The 19930-nt window shown below is 43.4% G+C and overlaps 1 protein-coding gene across 2 annotated transcripts; it reads left to right on the top strand.

Annotated features, from left to right (window-relative positions):
* The first annotated feature begins 5102 nt into the window (after positions 1–5102).
* Positions 5103–16517, top strand: sall2 (spalt-like transcription factor 2). 2 transcript variants are annotated; one of them, XM_027028747.3, is made up of 3 exons: positions 5103–5631; positions 11042–14678; positions 14929–16517. In XM_027028747.3, exons 2-3 carry the CDS (start codon positions 11322–11324, stop codon positions 15208–15210), a joined length of 3639 nt encoding a protein of 1212 aa, XP_026884548.2. In that variant the 5' UTR covers positions 5103–5631; positions 11042–11321; the 3' UTR covers positions 15211–16517. The 2 variants fall into 2 exon arrangements, with proteins under 2 accessions (XP_026884548.2, XP_026884547.2); XM_027028746.3 differs by having other exon boundaries at positions 11038–14678.
* The last annotated feature ends 3413 nt before the right edge of the window (positions 16518–19930 follow it).

Here is a 19930-nt window from a genome sequence, read left to right as displayed (position 1 = left end):
CTGTTTCAGTGATCCAAAATCACTGTCGCACTAGTGAGCTCTTGCAAGATCTGCTGTGTTGATTGAGAGTTCAGGACATGTACACAGTGCCTCCAGGGAGTTGGCTTAGTGCATTGGTCCTTTATACTGGGTGAATTCTGTCTCACTTGGTGCTGGGCACCACTGCCTCTGTTCCTTTGTGTCCTGCTCCTTTCACTGCACACAAGTACAAGTGTGCCAGCCCTAATTTCCACGTGACAGTAAGATGATTGGCTCCATGGCCTCCGTAAGAGGATCTGAGAGGTGTGGGGGAAAAAACAACCAAAGCTTATTGCGCTTTCTCAAGTTTAAGTTTCAGCTGAGTCAGTGCAGATGTCTCCACTCCACAGAGTCACTCAGTTTGTGATTTATTAAACAGGCTTTATGTTAGACAGCTCACCTTCTTTGGCACATCACATTAAAGAAGGCTTGCAGGAAGCTCGTTAGCAGCAGAGGCAAGAAGCACCGATGTCAGAATGAAAGGGGAATAACCTGCTGCAGCACAGTATGGGATGTTACACTGAAACACTCACCCAGCAGCAGTGTGATCAGTGTATGAAACACTCACCCAGCAGCAGTGTAATCAGTGTATGAAACACTCACCCAGCAGCAGTGTGATCTCAGTGTATGAAACACTCACTCAGCAGCAGTGTAATCAGTGTATGAAACACTCACCCAGCAGCAGTGTGATCAGTGTATGAAACACTCACCCAGCAGCAGTGTGATCAGTGTATGAAACACTCACCCAGCAGCAGTGTGATCTCAGTGTATGAAACACTCACCCAGCAGCAGTGTGATCTCAGTGTATGAAACACTCACCCAGCAGCAGTGTGATCTCAGTGTATGAAACACTCACCCAGCAGTGTAATCTGTGTATGAAACACTCACCCAGCAGCAGTGTGATCAGTGTATGAAACACTCACCCAGCAGCAGTGTAATCTGTGTATGAAACACTCACCCAGCAGCAGTGTGATCAGTGTATGAAACACTCACCCAGCAGCAGTGTGATCTGTGTATGAAATACTCACCCAGCAGCAGTGTGATCTCAGTGTATGAAACACTCACCCAGCAGCAGTGTGATCAGTGTATGAAACACTCACCCAGCAGCAGTGTAATCTCAGTGTATGAAACACTCACCCAGCAGCAGTGTAATCTGTGTATGAAACACTCACCCAGCAGCAGTGTGATCAGTGTATGAAACACTCACCCAGCAGCAGTGTAATCAGTGTATGAAACACTCACCCAGCAGCAGTGTGATCTGTGTATGAAACACTCACCCAGCAGTGTAATCTCAGTGTATGAAACACTCACCCAGCAGTGTAATCTCAGTGTATGAAACACTCACCCAGCAGCAGTGTGATCAGTGTATGAAACACTCACCCAGCAGCAGTGTGATCAGTGTATGAAACACTCACCCAGCAGCAGTGTAATCAGTGTATGAAACACTCACCCAGCAGCAGTGTGATCTGTGTATGAAACACTCACCCAGCAGCAGTGTAATCAGTGTATGAAACACTCACCCAGCAGCAGTGTAATCAGTGTATGAAACACTCACCCAGCAGCAGTGTGATCAGTGTATGAAACACTCACCCAGCAGCAGTGTGATCTCAGTGTATGAAACACTCACTCAGCAGCAGTGTAATCAGTGTATGAAACACTCACCCAGCAGTGTAATCTGTGTATGAAACACTCACCCAGCAGCAGTGTAATCAGTGTATGAAACACTCACTCAGCAGCAGTGTAATCAGTGTATGAAACACTCACCCAGCAGTGTAATCTGTGTATGAAACACTCACCCAGCAGCAGTGTAATCAGTGTATGAAACACTCACTCAGCAGCAGTGTAATCAGTGTATGAAACACTCACCCAGCAGCAGTGTGATCTGTGTATGAAACACTCACCCAGCAGTGTGATCTCAGTGTATGAAACACTCACTCAGCAGCAGTGTGATCTGTGTATGAAACACTCACCCAGCAGCAGTGTAATCAGTGTATGAAACACTCACCCAGCAGCAGTGTAATCAGTGTATGAAACACTCACCCAGCAGCAGTGTAATCTGTGTATGAAACACTCACCCAGCAGCAGTGTAATCAGTGTATGAAACACTCACCCAGCAGCAGTGTGATCTCAGTGTATGAAACACTCACCCAGCAGCAGTGTAATCTGTGTATGAAACACTCACCCAGCAGTGTGATCTCAGTGTATGAAACACTCACTCAGCAGCAGTGTAATCAGTGTATGAAACACTCACCCAGCAGCAGTGTAATCAGTGTATGAAACACTCACCCAGCAGCAGTGTGATCTCAGTGTATGAAACACTCACCCAGCAGCAGTGTAATCTGTGTATGAAACACTCACCCAGCAGTGTGATCTCAGTGTATGAAACACTCACTCAGCAGCAGTGTAATCAGTGTATGAAACACTCACCCAGCAGCAGTGTAATCAGTGTATGAAACACTCAGCAGCAGTGTAATCAGTGTATGAAACATTCACTCAGCAGCAGTGTAATCTCAGTGTATGAAACACTCAGCAGCAGTGTAATCTCAGTGTATGAAACACTCACTCAGCAGCAGTGTAATCAGTGTATGAAACATTCACTCAGCAGCAGTGTAATCTCAGTGTATGAAACACTCAGCAGCAGTGTGATCTCAGTGTATGAAACACTCACTCAGCAGCAGTGTGATCTCAGTGTATGAAACACTCACTCAGCAGCGTGATCTCAGTGTATGAAACACTCACTCAGCAGCAGTGTGATCTCAGTGTATGAAACACTCACTCAGCAGCAGTGTAATCTCAGTGTATGAAACACTCACTCAGCAGCAGTGTAATCTCAGTGTATGAAACACTCAGCAGCAGTGTGATCTCAGTGTATGAAACACTCACTCAGCAGCAGTGTAATCTCAGTGTATGAAACACTCACTCAGCAGCAGTGTAATCTCAGTGTATGAAACACTCACTCAGCAGCAGTGTAATCTCAGTGTATGAAACACTCAGCAGCAGTGTGATCTCAGTGTATGAAACACTCACTCAGCAGCAGTGTAATATCAGTGTGTGAAACACTCAGCAGCACTGTGATCTCAGTGTATGAAACACTCAGCAGCAGTAGTGTAATCTCAGTGTATGAAACACTCAGCAGCAGTGTAATCTGTGTATGAAACACTCACTCAGCAGCAGTGTAATCTCAGTGTATGAAACACTCACCAGCAGTGTGATCTCAGTGTATGAAACACTCAGCAGCAGTGTGATCTCAGTGTATGAAACACTCACTCAGCAGCAGTGTAATCTCAGTGTATGAAACACTCAGCAGCAGCAGTGTAATCTCAGTGTATGAAACACTCAGCAGCAGTGTAGTCTCAGTGTATGAAACACTCACTCAGCAGCAGTGTAATCTCAGTGTATGAAACACTCGGCAGCAGTAGTGTAATCTCAGTGTATGAAACACTCAGCAGCAGTGTAATCTCAGTGTATGAAACACTCGCTCAGAAGCAGTGTAATCTCAGTGTATGAAACACTCAGCAGCAGTGTGATCTCAGTGTATGAAACACTCAGCAGCAGTGTGATCTCAGTTTATGAAACACTCACTCAGCAGCAGTGTAATCTCAGTGTATGAAACACTCAGCAGCAGTGTGATCTCAGTGTATGAAACACTCACTCAGCAGCAGTGTAATCTCAGTGTATGAAACACTCAGCAGCAGTGTGATCTCAGTGTATGAAACACTCACTCAGCAGCAGTGTAATATCAGTGTGTGAAACACTCAGCAGCACTGTGATCTCAGTGTATGAAACACTCAGCAGCAGTAGTGTAATCTCAGTGTATGAAACACTCAGCAGCAGTGTAATCTGTGTATGAAACACTCACTCAGCAGCAGTGTAATCTCAGTGTATGAAACACTCACCAGCAGTGTGATCTCAGTGTATGAAACACTCAGCAGCAGTGTGATCTCAGTGTATGAAACACTCAGCAGCAGTGTGATCTCAGTTTATGAAACACTCACTCAGCAGCAGTGTAATCTCAGTGTATGAAACACTCAGCAGCAGTGTGATCTCAGTGTATGAAACACTCACTCAGCAGCAGTGTAATCTCAGTGTATGAAACACTCAGCAGCAGTGTAATATCGGTGTATGAAACACTCAGCAGCAGTAGTGTAATCTCAGTGTATGAAACACTCAGCAGCAGTGTAATCTCAGTGTATGAAACACTCACTCAGCAGCAGTGTAATCTCAGTGTATGAAACACTCACTCAGCAGCAGTGTAATCTCAGTGTATGAAACACTCACTCAGCAGCAGTGTAATCTCAGTGTATGAAACACTCAGCAGCAGCAGTGTAATCTCAGTGTATGAAACCCTCAGCAGCAGTGTGATCTCAGTGTATGAAACACTCACTCAGCAGCAGTGTAATCTCAGTGTATGAAACACTCAGCAGTACTGTGATCTCAGTGTATGAAACACTCAGCAGCAGTAGTGTAATCTCAGTGTATGAAACACTCAGCAGCAGTGTAATCTCAGTGTATGAAACACTCACTCAGCAGCAGTGTAATCTCAGTGTATGAAACACTCAGCAGCAGTGTAATCTCAGTGTATGAAACACTCACTCAGCAGCAGTGTAATCTCAGTGTATGAAACACTCAGCAGCAGTGTGATCTCAGTGTATGAAACATTCACTCAGCAGCAGTGTAATCTCAGTGTATGAAACACTCAGCAGCAGTGTGATCTCAGTGTATGAAACATTCACTCAGCAGCAGTGTAATTTCAGTGTATGAAACACTCATCAGTATCATCTGTGTATGAAACACTCATCATCAGTATCATCTCAGTGTAAGTATCCTGCTTTCTTCCATCTTTGAAAAAGATTCATGCACGATATGACAACCCTGTGCATTAATATGAAAACAAAGATGATTTAATACACATTTCTCTTTTATGTATGAACAGGTAATCAATAAATAAATAAATAAATCCCTGTATTCAAATAAGGGGAAATTGTGTTTTGTCTTTTTACTGGAGAGGGAGACACTGTTGTCCTAGGACACTATTTAAGGGTATTACTCCAAACTAGTTTTGGCCATTATTGGCATCTAGTCGGGAGCCTAACTTTCATACGCAAAATCCCAAAATAATACAACACACCATTCCATCGTATACTCTATGTGGCCACACACGTATTAGTGCAATGAGTGTTGCTTGTAAGGGCGACTCTCAATACAGGACAGAAGGAGCGGTGGACGGACAGACATCGATGCTGCAGAGAGTAGTCAACAAAGACACACGCCAGGGAAAGGGGCCTTTCCAAACACAAAGGGAGTTGGTCGCGGGGGGGAGGGAGAACGGATGGCATGACAGCAACACGGAAATCCACCTCTCTCGCTATCGTAATGTGTCTTCTTCCATTGGATCGTTGTTGGGTAAACAGCGACTTCGTACAATCGCGACGACGACAGGAGAAACGATAGATTATCTTCAACAGGGCGACGCTGGAAACAAGTCCAGCATGCTGCCGTAGGCCGGACGCGAGCGCGCATCGGAGTGGCTCGCGGCCGGAGAAGCCGACGTCGGCGCTACTGCGCGAGCTATCTTATCGTTTTATATTCGTTTGTCAAAAAACCGGACACCTGGTGAGTAGACTGTTAGTCCCCATTCCGAACCGCTCGAAACGCTGAACCGATTTAAAGGGGCTCCGCGCATTTGATGCGCTATTACGAAAAAAAATATGAATCATAATTGGTTATGATCATACAGCGCGGGGATGCGCAACAGGTCGCCCGCGCGGGCTGCTGAAGTTCTCACGAACCGTTCGCTGACGCAATTCTCAAATGTGTAGAGGACTTTCCACGTCGGGTGGCCAGTGAATGCATCATGAAATGAAACGTTTGTCCCGCACTAGCTTAACAGGCTTTTGTGCACATGAGGTTGATGTTTATTGCATGTTCTGTGTGTTGCATGTTCTGTTTGTTGCATGGGTTTTACGTGGCATATTTTGCAACTGCTGAAATATGTTGGGAGTCTCTTTATTGCAGTGTAAGATAATACCCTCAGCTCCAAGACCTGATGGGGTAAAATGATGGCGCTATCTGGCCTACACAGCCCGAGACCACAGGCTGAGCCAGTTATTGTTGGTTTAGATGTACTGGACAGAGAACAAGGCTCAGAAAGGGAGGAAAATGTCAATTGAGACGTCTGAATTTAATTTCTTTATATAAAGTTCATTTACATAATCTCAATTGACAAGAATATCTGAATAAATCAATAGAAGATCATCAGTGTTAAAATGTTCAAACGCACCGCAAAGGCCTGCAATGAAAGCCTCGTCTTTATCGCATGGCCAGTGTTTTACTCGGACAGGCTTGGCTATTTCTGTCCGGCGCTCCCGAATGAACTTGAACTTTGGGCCAGGGAGGTTTCGCATTTCTAAAATACGTTAGAAAAGCATGTTCAACATAAATGATTTCAATTTATCCACTTTAACGGACCGCATGAAAAGTTTTCGTTGTTGTTGTGGACTTTAATGGTCAGTTCCATAAATCGGCACTAAACACTTTAGCACGTCAAAATATCTCAGTTTTCTTCATCAAATTATCTACAGTTCATCTAATTAATTTGCATCTTGGCAATAAAACAATAACGAATAAAAACGAATTTAATAAGTAGCTAAAAGGATTAATAGTGGAGACAGTGATTCTTATATTTTTCACACCGCTAGAACCAATCGGCATGTTGTAGATTCGCGATGTTTTAGGAAAAAATAAAAATGAACTCTTACAAAGTTTAAGTGAATGAAGTTCAGAATAAATTTAAAATTGCAAAAGATTTTTTAATGCAGAAATTCCAGTGCTTGTGTGTGAGAGAGAGAGATTCATTGCACTACAATATAATGAATAGTTCTCAGAAGTGCAAGCCATCAGTAGTAAGCATATGAATACACACACACACACACACGTATATACCCTGCATCACTGCAACTGCTTATATATATATATATATATATACTCAACACTGTAGACAGACCAACCTGACTACATAAAACCTAAGATTCAATGCCCCACACATGAATCTTGGAATGCTTGAGGCTGTATAACATCAACACAACTCTAGCACGACTCCTTCGTCACAAATTCAATTCAACTGTGAAAGACGACCCTAGAGGGCAGCTTCAGACAAATAGTTACCATCAAGGACTTTACCAAGGACATGCCCTGTCTCTGCTGCTCTTATGCCACAGCTCGAACCCCCTCAGTGAAATCATCACCAAGAGTGGCTACGGATACCGACTATAAAACGAAGCAACTATCAGCTGCCTCCTCTTCTACATGGATGACATCAAGCTGTATGCCAGAAGTGAACGAGACTCACTAATCGACTCACTAATCCGTCTCACCAGGACATACAGCAATGACATTAGAATGACATTCGGACTGGATAAGTGTGGTCGGATTATGAGGAGAGGGAAGGTAACTAGAACTGAGGGGATCATACTACCAGAAGGTGATATAACAGATGTTGAGGGCAGCTACAAGTACCTCAGAAACTCACAGGCAAATGGGAATCATGAAGAGACCACAAGGAAAGCAGCTACAGACAAATACCTACAAATACCTACAGACAAATACCTACAAAGAGTGAGACACGTCCTGAGAAGTCAGCTGAATGGGAAGAACAAGATCCAGGCTATCAACATCTACGCTCTACCAGTCATCAGATACCCCACTGGCATAATCTGCTGGCCAATGGAAGTGATCGAAGCCACCGACATCAAGACGAGGAAACTCCTCACAACGTACAGAGGGTTTCATCTCACATCCAGCACTCTGAGACTGGACACTAAGTAGAAGGAGGGGGGCCGAAGACTAAAGTGTGTCAGAGCCACTATCCAGGATGAAACAACCAAGATCCAGGAGTGTCAGAGCCTCTATCCAGGATGAAGCAACCAAGATCCAGGAGTGTCAGAGCCTCTATCCAGGATGAAGCAACCAAGATCCAGGAGTACACCAGGAAGATGTACCCAAGTGATGAACTGTTTAGTGAGTTCCTCAGACAGCAGAAAACTGAGGAATGAGGAGGAGCAGAAATCATCATGGGAGGATAAACCTCTGCACGTGTGCACCACCGGAAAATGCAAGTGGCTGATATGCAGACAGTCCTACAAATGGCTGAAAAAGGCTGGACTAAAAGACAGCACAGAGGCACTAATCATGGCAGCACAAGAATAAGCTCTGAATACAAGATCATTAGAGGCTGGGACCCAGATGCAGGCTGGATGCCTCTGAGACAACCAGCACATAACAGCACATAACATAATGCTAACAGGTGGCGCATACTTGGAACACCATAACCAAGTTACAGGCATAGTGTACAGAAACATCTGTGCGGAGTATGGGCTAGAAGTTCCAAGGTCAAAGTAGGATACACCCTCGAAGGTGATGGAGAATGACCGAGCTAAGCTAGAGGCCTTCCAGATACAGACAGACAAAATGGTATTGGCTAACAAACCGGACATAATAGTAAACAGCAGAAGAGGGCCATGGTGATGGTGATAGCCATAGAAATTCCAAGTGATAGTGACAAGGAAAACGAAAAGCTTGAGAAATCCCAAGGGTTGAGTGAAGAGCTGGAAAAGATGTGGAGGGTGAAGGCAACAGTGGTTCCAGTAACTACTGGAGGACTAGGAGCTCCCAAACTGGGAGAATGGCTCCAGCAGATCCCAGGAGCTTCAGCAAAGTGTCTTTCTTGGTATGAAGAGTAGGTTTTGCTTAAATAATATTTGGAGATATCTGTTGCTCTAAACTATACTTTAAAAGCATATTTATAATACTTTGGTGAAGGTCTGGAAAAATACTGATAATAGAAAATGTTATTTAATATTAATTCAAATTAATTAATAACATTATTAACATGAATTAACATTAATTACTCTTTGGACAGGTAGACCTGAGTACTGTTGGCCATGTAAACATGATTTTACACAGCTTAGGAAGGGGCAAAATGGAAATAAAGCAATGCAATTATTCATATATGTAAATGATCAGTAATTAATGGCAGTTAAGTTATGAGGCCATACGTCAAATGGAATTTGAAACTGGTAAAACAGAATAAATGAGCTTTCCACTTTGCATCCTCCTGTATTTGGAGAGTGGATGATTAACAGTTTTTATAGAGTTAACTTGGCTGCAAATAAAGAAGAACAAATGCTGAGTTCCATGCAGATGTGCACGGAGACATAAGATGGCTTGTTCTTTCCAGCTGTTTTCTTTAGCCTCTGAATTTCGCTGGTGCCCTCTTTCTTTTCTCTCTTTGATTTTCTTTACCCCCTTTCTTCTTCGGATCTGAAATCCCATCCCTCCACGCTGCTCTCTGCCCGGCTACCAGCCAACCCTGTTGCCACAGCAACAGATGACCAGGGACAATGAACCTTACCACAAAATCCTTAAGCCCTTTCAGCCATCTTCTCAGTCTCCCCAGCGAGCTCTCAGACAAATGCCCATACGTATTCACACCCACCTACAACACAAAGACTTTATCTTTATACACACTATTATGTCTCTCAACACACCGAGCCTCCTAACCAAATTGTAATTCTTTGCTTATAATCTTGCTCGGACTGACAAAAACATTTGAGCTTATTAGCATTGGAGGCACATTCTTGAATAGCACCAGAAGAAGGAGGAGTTGGTGTTTAGATTCACGGTGGGTGACAAGCAGACCCAGTTATTATTCTTAGCACAAACAGATACCTGTGCTTTAGCAAGCTAATCGTGTATGGATTTGAGGCACAAATAAACTTCCTGTAACTTTAAACCTGCTAAAATGTAAGTCAAAGGCAATTACACGTAGCTTCTTGCTGGCTGTGCCTTATTGGACAACCATAGAGCCTCATAGAGGCAATGAAGTCTCTTGCTAATACCTTTACCGCCATTAAACCCTTGTTTGGCTTAAAACACATCTTTCTGTTTTCTTTGCACCCAATCTTAACGAGAATGCGAGATGAAGAATTTAACTTGAGGGGGTAAGTAGGATATAGGTGCAGCGAGGAAAAGGAAAGATAGCCACGGTAGGTCAGTTTTACTAAAAGTAATCATCCATGTGTCTGTGGTACGCACACCTATTCTGCCCTCAGGGTAGTGGCACAGTAGTCTTTAGAGTGAGATTTTCCTCTTTGATCACTGGTGGAAACAGACTCCTGATCACAAAGATGGAAGTAAAGACGGAAGGTCTCCACCTGCTGCTTGTGGATAATTGGGAACAGCCTGTTTGAAATTTTTTCCCCCTGACAATAGTTTCACTATCAAATGTCACTGGGTCACTGCAGCAGGATGACAGTCATTAGGAATGGAAATAACTGATTACTCGAACAACAGAAATGATTCATCAGAAAAAGATTTTTTTTACTTTTTGTTGCACAGTGATATCACATGCTACCACTCAAGAGCTGATCGTTTTATTAAAGTAGATAACTTATTTATTAATCAGTGGTTGAAAGATTCGTGTAATACATGCTGGATATTAGTCCACACGCAAAGAAGTGGATGAAAACATGACAACACCTCAAAATCATGAAATGTGTGAAAACACTGAGATGCAGTAGTGTGCTATAATATGCAAGGCTGCTGCATTACATGACAAATAACAGATTCAAGTTTTGTGACAAATAACAAATGCTCTTTTAAACGATAGGACCAGGTGGCGTAACAGTTTCCACAACATAATGTTTTCCTTGCCATATTGTGCTTGTTCTTCAGACTGCAGAACAGCCCACAGAATTTTCAGTAAAATAAAAAAAGATTTTTCATGATGCATTCAGGGCCTAGCAATCCCATCAAGAACCTCTGTTTGGAGTACAAGCCAGTAAATAGTCTTGCTGATTTAGCATTTAGAAACAAAGAAGTCTTTCAGATACTAAATTATGTGTTTTGCATGCTTTATCTATGTGCTAACTGTCAACTTCTTTTTTAGTACTGTGGCAACGTAATGACTGTGTATAACTGATGGCATAAGTTGTGTAAAAAGGTCTCTTTTTGATTTCTTAGAAAGGCAGTTGGAAGTGAAGTCTCTCACATCTACACTTGCAAAGAACTTTCCTGAACTTCCTCATCCTCAACAGCCCAAGGTTTTCCACCTTTTTCCACTCCAAGCCCATCTGTGAGAGGTCCCCTTAAAGTTCACGCACCCACTGCCAGCGCCCCTGCCGCCCACGGTCCTTGCCGGTCCATTTCCCATCCTACATCACTCAGAGAATCCACACAATCCGTAGAACTTCCCCAGTCTGTCATCCCATTCCACATATCGGTTGTAGAGTTTTCCACGGTCTATCATGGCTTCTCCTAAGTTAGGTGTCCCTGCTACCAGTACAAGTTTGTCTTCCTCTTCCTTTTGCTCAGTGGCTTCCCTGTGTGGCCAGCAACATATTGGTAGCCCTTGCTCAGCGCCTGAGGGACCAGCTAGCCCAATGACACCTTCCCTGTGCCCAGGTACAATCCCTGCAGCCCTGGCTAGTGCCCCTGTCAGCATTGCTGTTATCCTGGATGAGCTCCGCATTCTCCAGCAAAGGCAGATCCACCAGATGCAGATGACTGAGGAGATCTGCAGGCAAGTGTTAAGGCTAGGAGAGGAATCTTGTGACCTTGATTCAGGCCCACTCATTCTGTCCCCCCTGTCACTCTGTATGGAAGGCTCAAATCGCACCTCAAGAGCTTCACGGATTGATTCCACACCTCTCCCCACCTCTGTGACCCCTCTTCTTGCGTGCTTCTCCACCCTACTTCCTTCACAATCTTCAGCCAAGTCCTCCAATTCTGGCCACTCTCTCTCTAATGTCCTGCATCCTCAGAAGTCTCTGCTTGATGGAGCAGCAACTCCAGGTAATCAGACTAGCATCGCAAGTCCTCGCTCTTCTGTGACATCCTCAACATCAGCTGCAGTGAACTACCCACTTACTCTCTCCCTTGCACTGCCCAGCCATTACTTAAATGAGAAGTCCTCTAGTGCCATAAGATCAAGTGGGCACAGTAATTTGACTTTCTCCAGCCCAGCCTTGCCTGTCGCTCCAACCACTACTGCTCAGTCAGAGGATCCACAACACTCAACTATAGGAAATGTTCCCACATTATCATCAGGTTCAGGGCGTCTGCACCATGCTTGCAGGTTTTGTGGAAAGCTGTTTAGTAGCGACTCCTCCCTGCAGATACACCTGCGCTCCCACACAGGGGAAAGGCCCTATCAATGCCCCGTGTGTCTTAGCCGCTTCACCACGCGAGGAAACCTCAAGGTGCACTTCCTGCGCCATCGTGAGCAGAACCCAGAGCTGTCATTCTCGCTGTTGCCTCCTTCACTGTTTGTGCCTGGAGCAGGGGGACAGATAGGAGGATTGGCACAAACTCAGCTAGTTAGTTCTTCCAAGGTGAGTTCTTTGGAGAGACATCGGAAACGTCAAGCCGAAGAAGATTTGTATGGTGAGGGTCTAGAAGTTTCCACTGGAAGTGATGAGCTCGCCACAGACTTGCAACACATCCCACCCTCATCTCTGCCCCTGCCAACCAATATGGATCTGGCTCTGTTCACCACTGCTCGCTCTCTCCTGCAACTCAACCGTGCTGCCACGGCCGCTGCAACAGGTGACGCGGTGTCCTCCGCTTCCTCAAACGCACCTTCCCTGTCTTCCTCTGTCACTTCCTCACTCCTCTCTTCTCCCTCCTCCTCCACGTCTACAATTTCTGGGCTGTTCAAAGGAGCAAAGCAGCCGCGCTTCGATGAGAATACTCCTCCCACCCCTACCTTACTCTCTCACGCTCCTTATCCTCAACTAGCCCACTTACCCAAAATCCTCTTCCCCACTGTTTCCTCTCACCACCATGCTGCCTTGGGGCTCCTTAGATCCCCGACATCCACAGGACCCAGCCAGTCATCCACTCAGCAACAAAGTACTTTCTCTTGTGCATCTTACCCCAAAGATTCAGCATCCTCTGCCTCTTCTCTGCGACTTTCTCACACTCCCACCTCAGACACTTCCAAACTGCAGAGATTGGTGGAAAAGTTGGAGAAAGAGCCTTCAAGTTATTGCCACTGGTTTTCCTCCTCTGCAGAGAATCCATCCAGCAGTCATAGCACAGTTGGAGTATTGAAGAGTGCCAGTACATCCACTACCTATGTAGTCACTTCACCCCCGTTCTCCACCACAAACACTCCGCCATCTTCTTTCAACAGGGAGATGATGGCTGCTCTTGGAATAAATGCCAGTGAGGAAAATGATTTTGTGGGCACCATGATACCTAATCTATGCCTCATGAGATCCGCTGGATCACTCAGACCAAACCAGTGTGGTGTATGCCTTCGTGTGCTCAGTTGTCCCAGAGCACTGCGCCTCCATCAAGCCACACATCTAGGTGAACGTCCTTTCTCCTGTAAACTGTGCGGGCGCTCCTTCTCAACCAAGGGGAGTTTACGGGCACATCTGGCTACACACCGAGCACGTCCGCCAAATAATCGCACCCAGAACTCATGTCCTCTCTGTCAGAGAAAGTTCACCAATGCTGTGGTACTGCAACACCATATTCGAATGCACTTGGGGGGACAGCTACCACCAGAGAGCACTGGAGATCATCAAGGTTCAGCAGAACCGTCTAAATCCCATGTGCATGACAACCCCAGCACTGTTTCAGATATTAGACCTACCGCCATTAATGCCCAGGTACAGATCACCGTTCTGCCGCTAGCCCTGGACTGTAATTTATCCATGCGTGGCCCAGAGCATCTTCCTGTCAGTACAACTTCCTCAGGAAGTGCTATGAACAAATTCAGTCCTGAAATTAACACACCCTCTGACCCAAGCAGTGACAAACCTCTGAACCACAGTCTTCAATCAACCCGACCAGACGGTGCTGATCCTCCTCTTCTCCATGCTGGTGTGTCCCCTCCAACAGAACCCCTTAACTCCCATATCGCTTCTCCACTTCTTCAATCATCAATTAAAGTAGGGTCTTCTACTAATGATGAGCATTTAGCTGAACAAACCATTAAAACATCTGTATTGGACGATAAACATCTGTCTGTCATCTCCCCTGGTGTGGCGAAAATCAACCAAGTTGACTGCGCTGTCCATGACAAAGGAACTCATCTGGATATTCCTTCCTGTGAATCAAGATCGAACCTGGAGGATTTGCTGAGTATGCCTGCCCATAATTCGTCACCATTTCCTCATCCACTAATAACCACATCACCCTCTTTTCTAACACTGAGTCCTGGAAATCCCTCCACCTACCAAGGACCCTTATTGGAGACTGAGCAGGAACCCATCCAGATGCCCAAGCCACTTACACCAAATCCAAACAAAGAAAGAATCACAGGCAATATCCAACAAGACACAACAAGACCTGCCTCGGGTCCATCTTCTGAGACAGACAACAGTGCAAGCACACTAGAAAAGTCAAGTGAGGGGCCAGAAAAGAGCACAACGGATTCCATTCACATGCAACTAGCGAGAAAGGACGCCCAGTCCAGCTTAAAAGTACAAGCTGATGGGTCCGGTGTTAAAGACAATGAAAAAGGGCTACCCGAGGCAATGGTATCTACCGCAATGGCTCCCTCTCTCCCGCCTCCTATGTCTCACCCAGAAAAAAAAACCTACTGTTGCTCTGAGTGTGGGAAAGAGTATGCAAGTCGCAGTGGCCTAAAGGTGAGAGACCTGTCTGACCTGTAATAAAAAAAACAACCCACTATATAGGGTCTGCATGCAAAATAAACCCACTGTATAGGGTGCACGTGGATGTAGCTTCCTGTAAAATTGTATTTATTATACATTTGAGGCAAAGGTTAATCCTTTATCAGTATTATTATTCTTAGAAGAGGGATACTTGTGCACTGATATGTGTGTTAAAAGTTAAAATGACATATGGAGAAAAATGTCTCTTATTTCTGATCCACAGGGACACATGAAGCATCATGGAGGATTTGTCAAAGTAACTTGTACGCCTGCAAGATCGAGGGTCTCTGAGAGACATCAACCTGCGACTTCACACAGTCTGCCTGTCTCTTCCTCCAGTGCCCCAGCCACCAGAGCGTCGGTCAGTTTTTTGACACAGTATCAAGCCCACTACAATCTCAGTCATGTGAACCAAAAAGCAGACACTTCTACAGATCACGCAAATAGTAATAAAGGTAAGGGGACTGGGAAGTCTTTATCAGATGAGAAAACTGAACAGCTTTAAATATCCAGACTGTTGTGAATGGTGGCTGCATGAAGAACCGGAATCTTACATTGACGTAACACATGTGGTGTCTGTATTTCATAACATTTTCACTTGTTAACTAGTAATTTTGCTAAGGAGTAAATTAGTTTATGGGTTTCTGTAGTGCTCAGCATATTTTTAATCTGTTTTAGTTAGTCAATGTCAAATGTTATATATATATATATATATATATATAAAACATACTTTACCTATAAAATAACAATGATGAAGTGGAAACTCTCTGAATTGTTAAAAGGTGAAGCCTATTCACTTTGTCTAGATAGTCTGTAGAGGCCATCTGGTCTAAGCTAAGACCCAAAGTATACTCTGAAACTTGTTGCAAAGACTGTTTCGTCTTAGTGAAAAATGCAATAGCTTATGTCACTCAAAGTTATATAGGTACAAATATACACAATAATGCAGAGAATCTTTTAATTAGACTATGTACTTATTCTTTAAGGAATGTAGGACCCATTGCACATCATTTGAGAATATTAGGTGCATTTCCAGTCCAGATAGTAGAGAGCGGTAGAAAAGTGACATCTGGCTTTGTATTCTTTTTAGTGCTATAAAATGATAAAAATTTGTTCCTGGAGAAAAGGTGAACTAGTTTACTACAGTAATAGTATTATTGATTAGTAAGTGTTTACTATTACTGTAAACATTTTGGTGACTAAAAACAACATATGATGATTTAGAGTGAGTTATTGAAGCTATTACAAAACTTAGCTACTTCAAGAAAAACATGTACTAACCAAAACACTAATTTACAAGCAAAATGGATCAACATGACTCACATTAAACTAGAGGGTCATATTAAACTGTATATACAACTCAGTCTAAACCCACTCTGTGATAATGTTTTCCCTATTCTTGTTTTACTATAAGAAAAAAGATACCCTGTTGTGTCTTGATGACACTGGAACAGTGAGATGTTAATTGTTAGTCTATTTAAAATGTCGACCTGGATAAACAGATGTCAACCATATTTAGCTGATTTAAATGTCAGTCTCAGTGATCATAACTTGCTGCGGTATTTGCCGAGTCTGGTGTATCTGTTGTGAGTGTTCCATTCTTAACTGAAACTAAAACACCTGAATCCATTTTGTGATGCTGTTTGGATCCATGTTGCTGTTCTGTGTGTGAATATTTTTCCTAAAAATTATAGTTCCTAAGTGTTTTATAATGTATACAAGTAACTCTGGTGTCTTTGTCAGTTTGTGTAGCCTACTGCCATTTCTGAATAAAGTCTAAAATAATGATGGAAATAAATTTTAAAAACAAAATATTTTAATAAGTTATTTATACCACAGCAGTGTGGAAAATTTGGATGTCCATATTACAATGCTTCCAGCGTTTTTATCTCCAGCACGACAATTTGCACCATTTCTTCATAATTTGTGCTTGTATTTGCGCTATTAGCATTTTATGATTTTTTTTTATAACAGTGCATAAATTTAGTGTACTATGTGGACATTGCTGTTTAGTGTTTATGCTAGTTTAAATCTAAAAAATATGCAGCTAAGGCAGTCTTGAGAAGGAGTGCAGGGTTAGCAGTGGTCAAGAACACAAATCCTCTGAAAAACATTCCCCCCAGGCAGGGGCATAAACACAGGAAGCCATTAACCAAGCCCTAATGAAGCTCTGCCAAACCTCGCTGATGACTTTGGGTTATGATCACTGTTGTTTTTATTATGTGTGGGTTCTCGCTCTCGCTCTCTCCGAAACACGACACACACACAGGCACTCTGTCTCCGTGTCTAAATATTAGTGTGTGTACCAGCGCTGTTTACGTTGTTCTTAAGTGGCATCCGCTAGCATGAGCCGCCTCGATTTTGTGACACTGCTTGCAATTTCAATCGGGTTACAATTATGACTTTAATTCTAAATGGTTTGTACAGTACATGTACACATCTTGAATGGTACAGGTGCTCACAATATAGACATCTGCAACAGAGGGCCATGACAGACTTGGATGCATCACGGTGCCATGCAGTCTTGAGCAGTGGGCTGTTTAGGCACTTAGTGCACTTTAAGTGGTCCGTCAGCATTTTTCCAGGCTCAGGAAACGCCTCTGTCCTCAGGACACTATTTCCAACATGAAGCCCACAGTGGGTAAAGAAGAGAACTGCTCATTGCTATAAACAGTGCAGTGAAAATGCAAAACCAACCTTACATAACCTGTACATAAGGGTGCCATCACCCTCTGCTTTGGTAAGTCTTTTGCGATGGTGAACAGAATGGAAAACATAACAGGAAACTTGTTTATTTTTTCACATTGTTTCTTGAGTCTTTTGCTCTGGTCCATTCCAGTATGTTAGGAATAGGTATAACATTTGTTGACTCTCCAAGAAATCAGGTAGCTAAGCTGCTATAGTGTTAACATTTACCAGCACATTTGGAAGTGGTTTCAGGCAGTATGATGTAGACCTCTTATGCCTGGCTACTAAATAAATAAATAAATAAATAAATAAAATGGTTCTCAAACTGCTAATTCTTTGCTTCTGTGACACTGATGTAATAGCTGTCACTTTCCCCTGAAATGGGGATGCAATTTGTCCCAAATATGGCCTCTAACCTTCAGAACAAAACAAGGTCCTTGTACAGAGTACAGGCACAAAGTGTGTCCAAGAGCGCCATATGCAGGTGTGAATGGAATGTGCAGAACAGTAGCGCGAACACTACAGCGCGCTTTCAGTTTGATAAAAATTCCCTGCAGGGGCCTTATGGGTGATACAGACCAGGCAGTAAAACTGGCCAAAGATGAACTGCCAGCCTGTTAGAAACGGAGCACATTAGCATGCGTAGATGTTGACGTCCAGGCAGCCGGCGTGCCATTGTGCTGAAGTACGGTTTACCTCTCGCTTCCTGTCTGGTGCTTTTTGTAGTGTGGAAGGTTAGAGGTCATGAGCTGTAAAGGAGCGAGGACGACGTTGTCACGCTTCAGTCTTCCACAGCCCTTTGACTTTTTTTATAGCTGTCAGTGTGGAAGTAGGTACCCCATGCACACCTTGTGATTTCAATCTGTAATCTGAAATGCATCATGATAAGATTTTAACCATACGCGTTTAAACATGGTAGTCAAGGGTGTCACCCGTAAAACAGAATAAATTCAGTTTGTTATAAACTCTAAAAAAGAAAATTCATTTATACCACCTGACAATTTCCAGTCCTCTTTTCTTGTTTTTCTATGGAAATCATGATAGCCACTTTTAGATCTAAAATTTTGAATGGTGTTTTAATTATCTTTAGAAGTTAAAGACCAAACTCGGTATTCCCGCTTTAATACATTTGAGGGGTTTTGGTTGTTAAATGAGACTTTGAGAGATGGATGTATCTACACCTTTGTAACTTCTGGTTAAAACACATCACCTGAAGTGGTTTGATTTGTCCATTTTCATTTTCTTTTCAGTTCATCTTGAGTACATTTACAACTGCATATTTCTGTGCATTATCCCTATCTGGATTAATCCAGATATTGAAGACGCACGAAACAACCAGGGATAACTGGTGAGATTTGCACGCTACCACATGGATTTAAAACTTTTTAAGGACTAGGAAAACATACACTTGAACTCATTTTTTATTCAATGGGGAAAGATGTTGAATCAGTCTACACTTCACTCTTGTATGAGGAAGAGGAGCAACTAAAGAAGTGTGATGCGCCTCCCGGACGTGGCTTGTAATTCGCTCACTTGCATTAATCTTAATTTACCACATATGCTGCTAGCATGGAAATAGCTTTGGTGCTTAGCGTCACTAACCCGACCAGAACCAAGGAACACTGTGTCCTTGTTTTATGCATTAGTTGACTGCAATGTGGAATGAATCATTTCTGAAATGTCATTACATGTTTACAGAGCTTTGCAGACCGGGTGGTTCTCAAAGTGCATATAAGAGACTGAACCATCAAAGACATTTTAGACAGCACAGTGGCACAAAAGTCGCAAAAAGTGATGTGTGTGATTGACGGGTCATATGGAGGCAACCAGCTCTGCCATGAAGTCATAAGAATGGGTGTGTATGGAGGTGGAGGACTACATAAATGTAGACTTGTAAAAATTCTTCTAAAGCCTGACATAGTATCTGTTTCACTTGAAGGAAGCTATATTGGATATCTTTCCCAGTCATGACAAAAGTAGAAGCATTTTTAAAATGGGCACTATATAACAGGTTACTACTACTGATGCTTTGCAGTGGTCCTACTAATTTATCTTACCAACACTGGAAACACTGGTACTATGTAAAAAGTTTATTTTAACAACATTAAAACATTTTGCACCTGGATCCAGTCAGATTCCACTTGACCCCCATAGCATGACATGATGAAATGCAGTGGGCGAAACTGTTTATGAAAACTTTATGAAAATCTTTATGATGGATGACAAAGCATTTCACAGCAGAAAGGCACAGACCTGTCTCGCTGGGACACCCAGCCAAGCTAAATAAGGCAAAAAGTAATTTCACAAAATCTTTGAACACCCAACTTTGCACTAAATGTTCTTCTCCACAACTTCACAGACCTTCAGAGAGGAAAAAACCTGCAGGGATTTCCTGCAGGTCAAGTCAATGCTAGTGTTGACTGCAGAACTGAGGATGCTAGCAAGCCTACAGTTACCAGCGTAGATGCCAGTAGCTACAGGACTGGAGATGAGCTGCAACCAGCACCGAGAGGACAAACTTTGAACATGTCTGCTCT

Source organism: Electrophorus electricus, chromosome 20 (assembly GCF_041902795.1).
Source record: "Electrophorus electricus isolate QZ-2024a chromosome 20, ASM4190279v1, whole genome shotgun sequence".
Lineage (NCBI taxonomy): Eukaryota > Metazoa > Chordata > Actinopteri > Gymnotiformes > Gymnotidae > Electrophorus > Electrophorus electricus.
Note: the sequence above shows the minus strand (reverse complement) of the source record. Positions and strands in the feature narration are given on the sequence as shown.

Coding starts and splice junctions, on each gene's coding strand:
- sall2 (XM_027028747.3), top strand. CDS start 11,322: ATGGCTTCTCCTAAGTTAGGTGTCCCTGCTACCAGTACAAGTTTGTCT. Junction 14,679..14,928: donor CAAGTCGCAGTGGCCTAAAG/GTGAGAGACCTG, acceptor TCTGATCCACAG/GGACACATGAAGCATCATGG.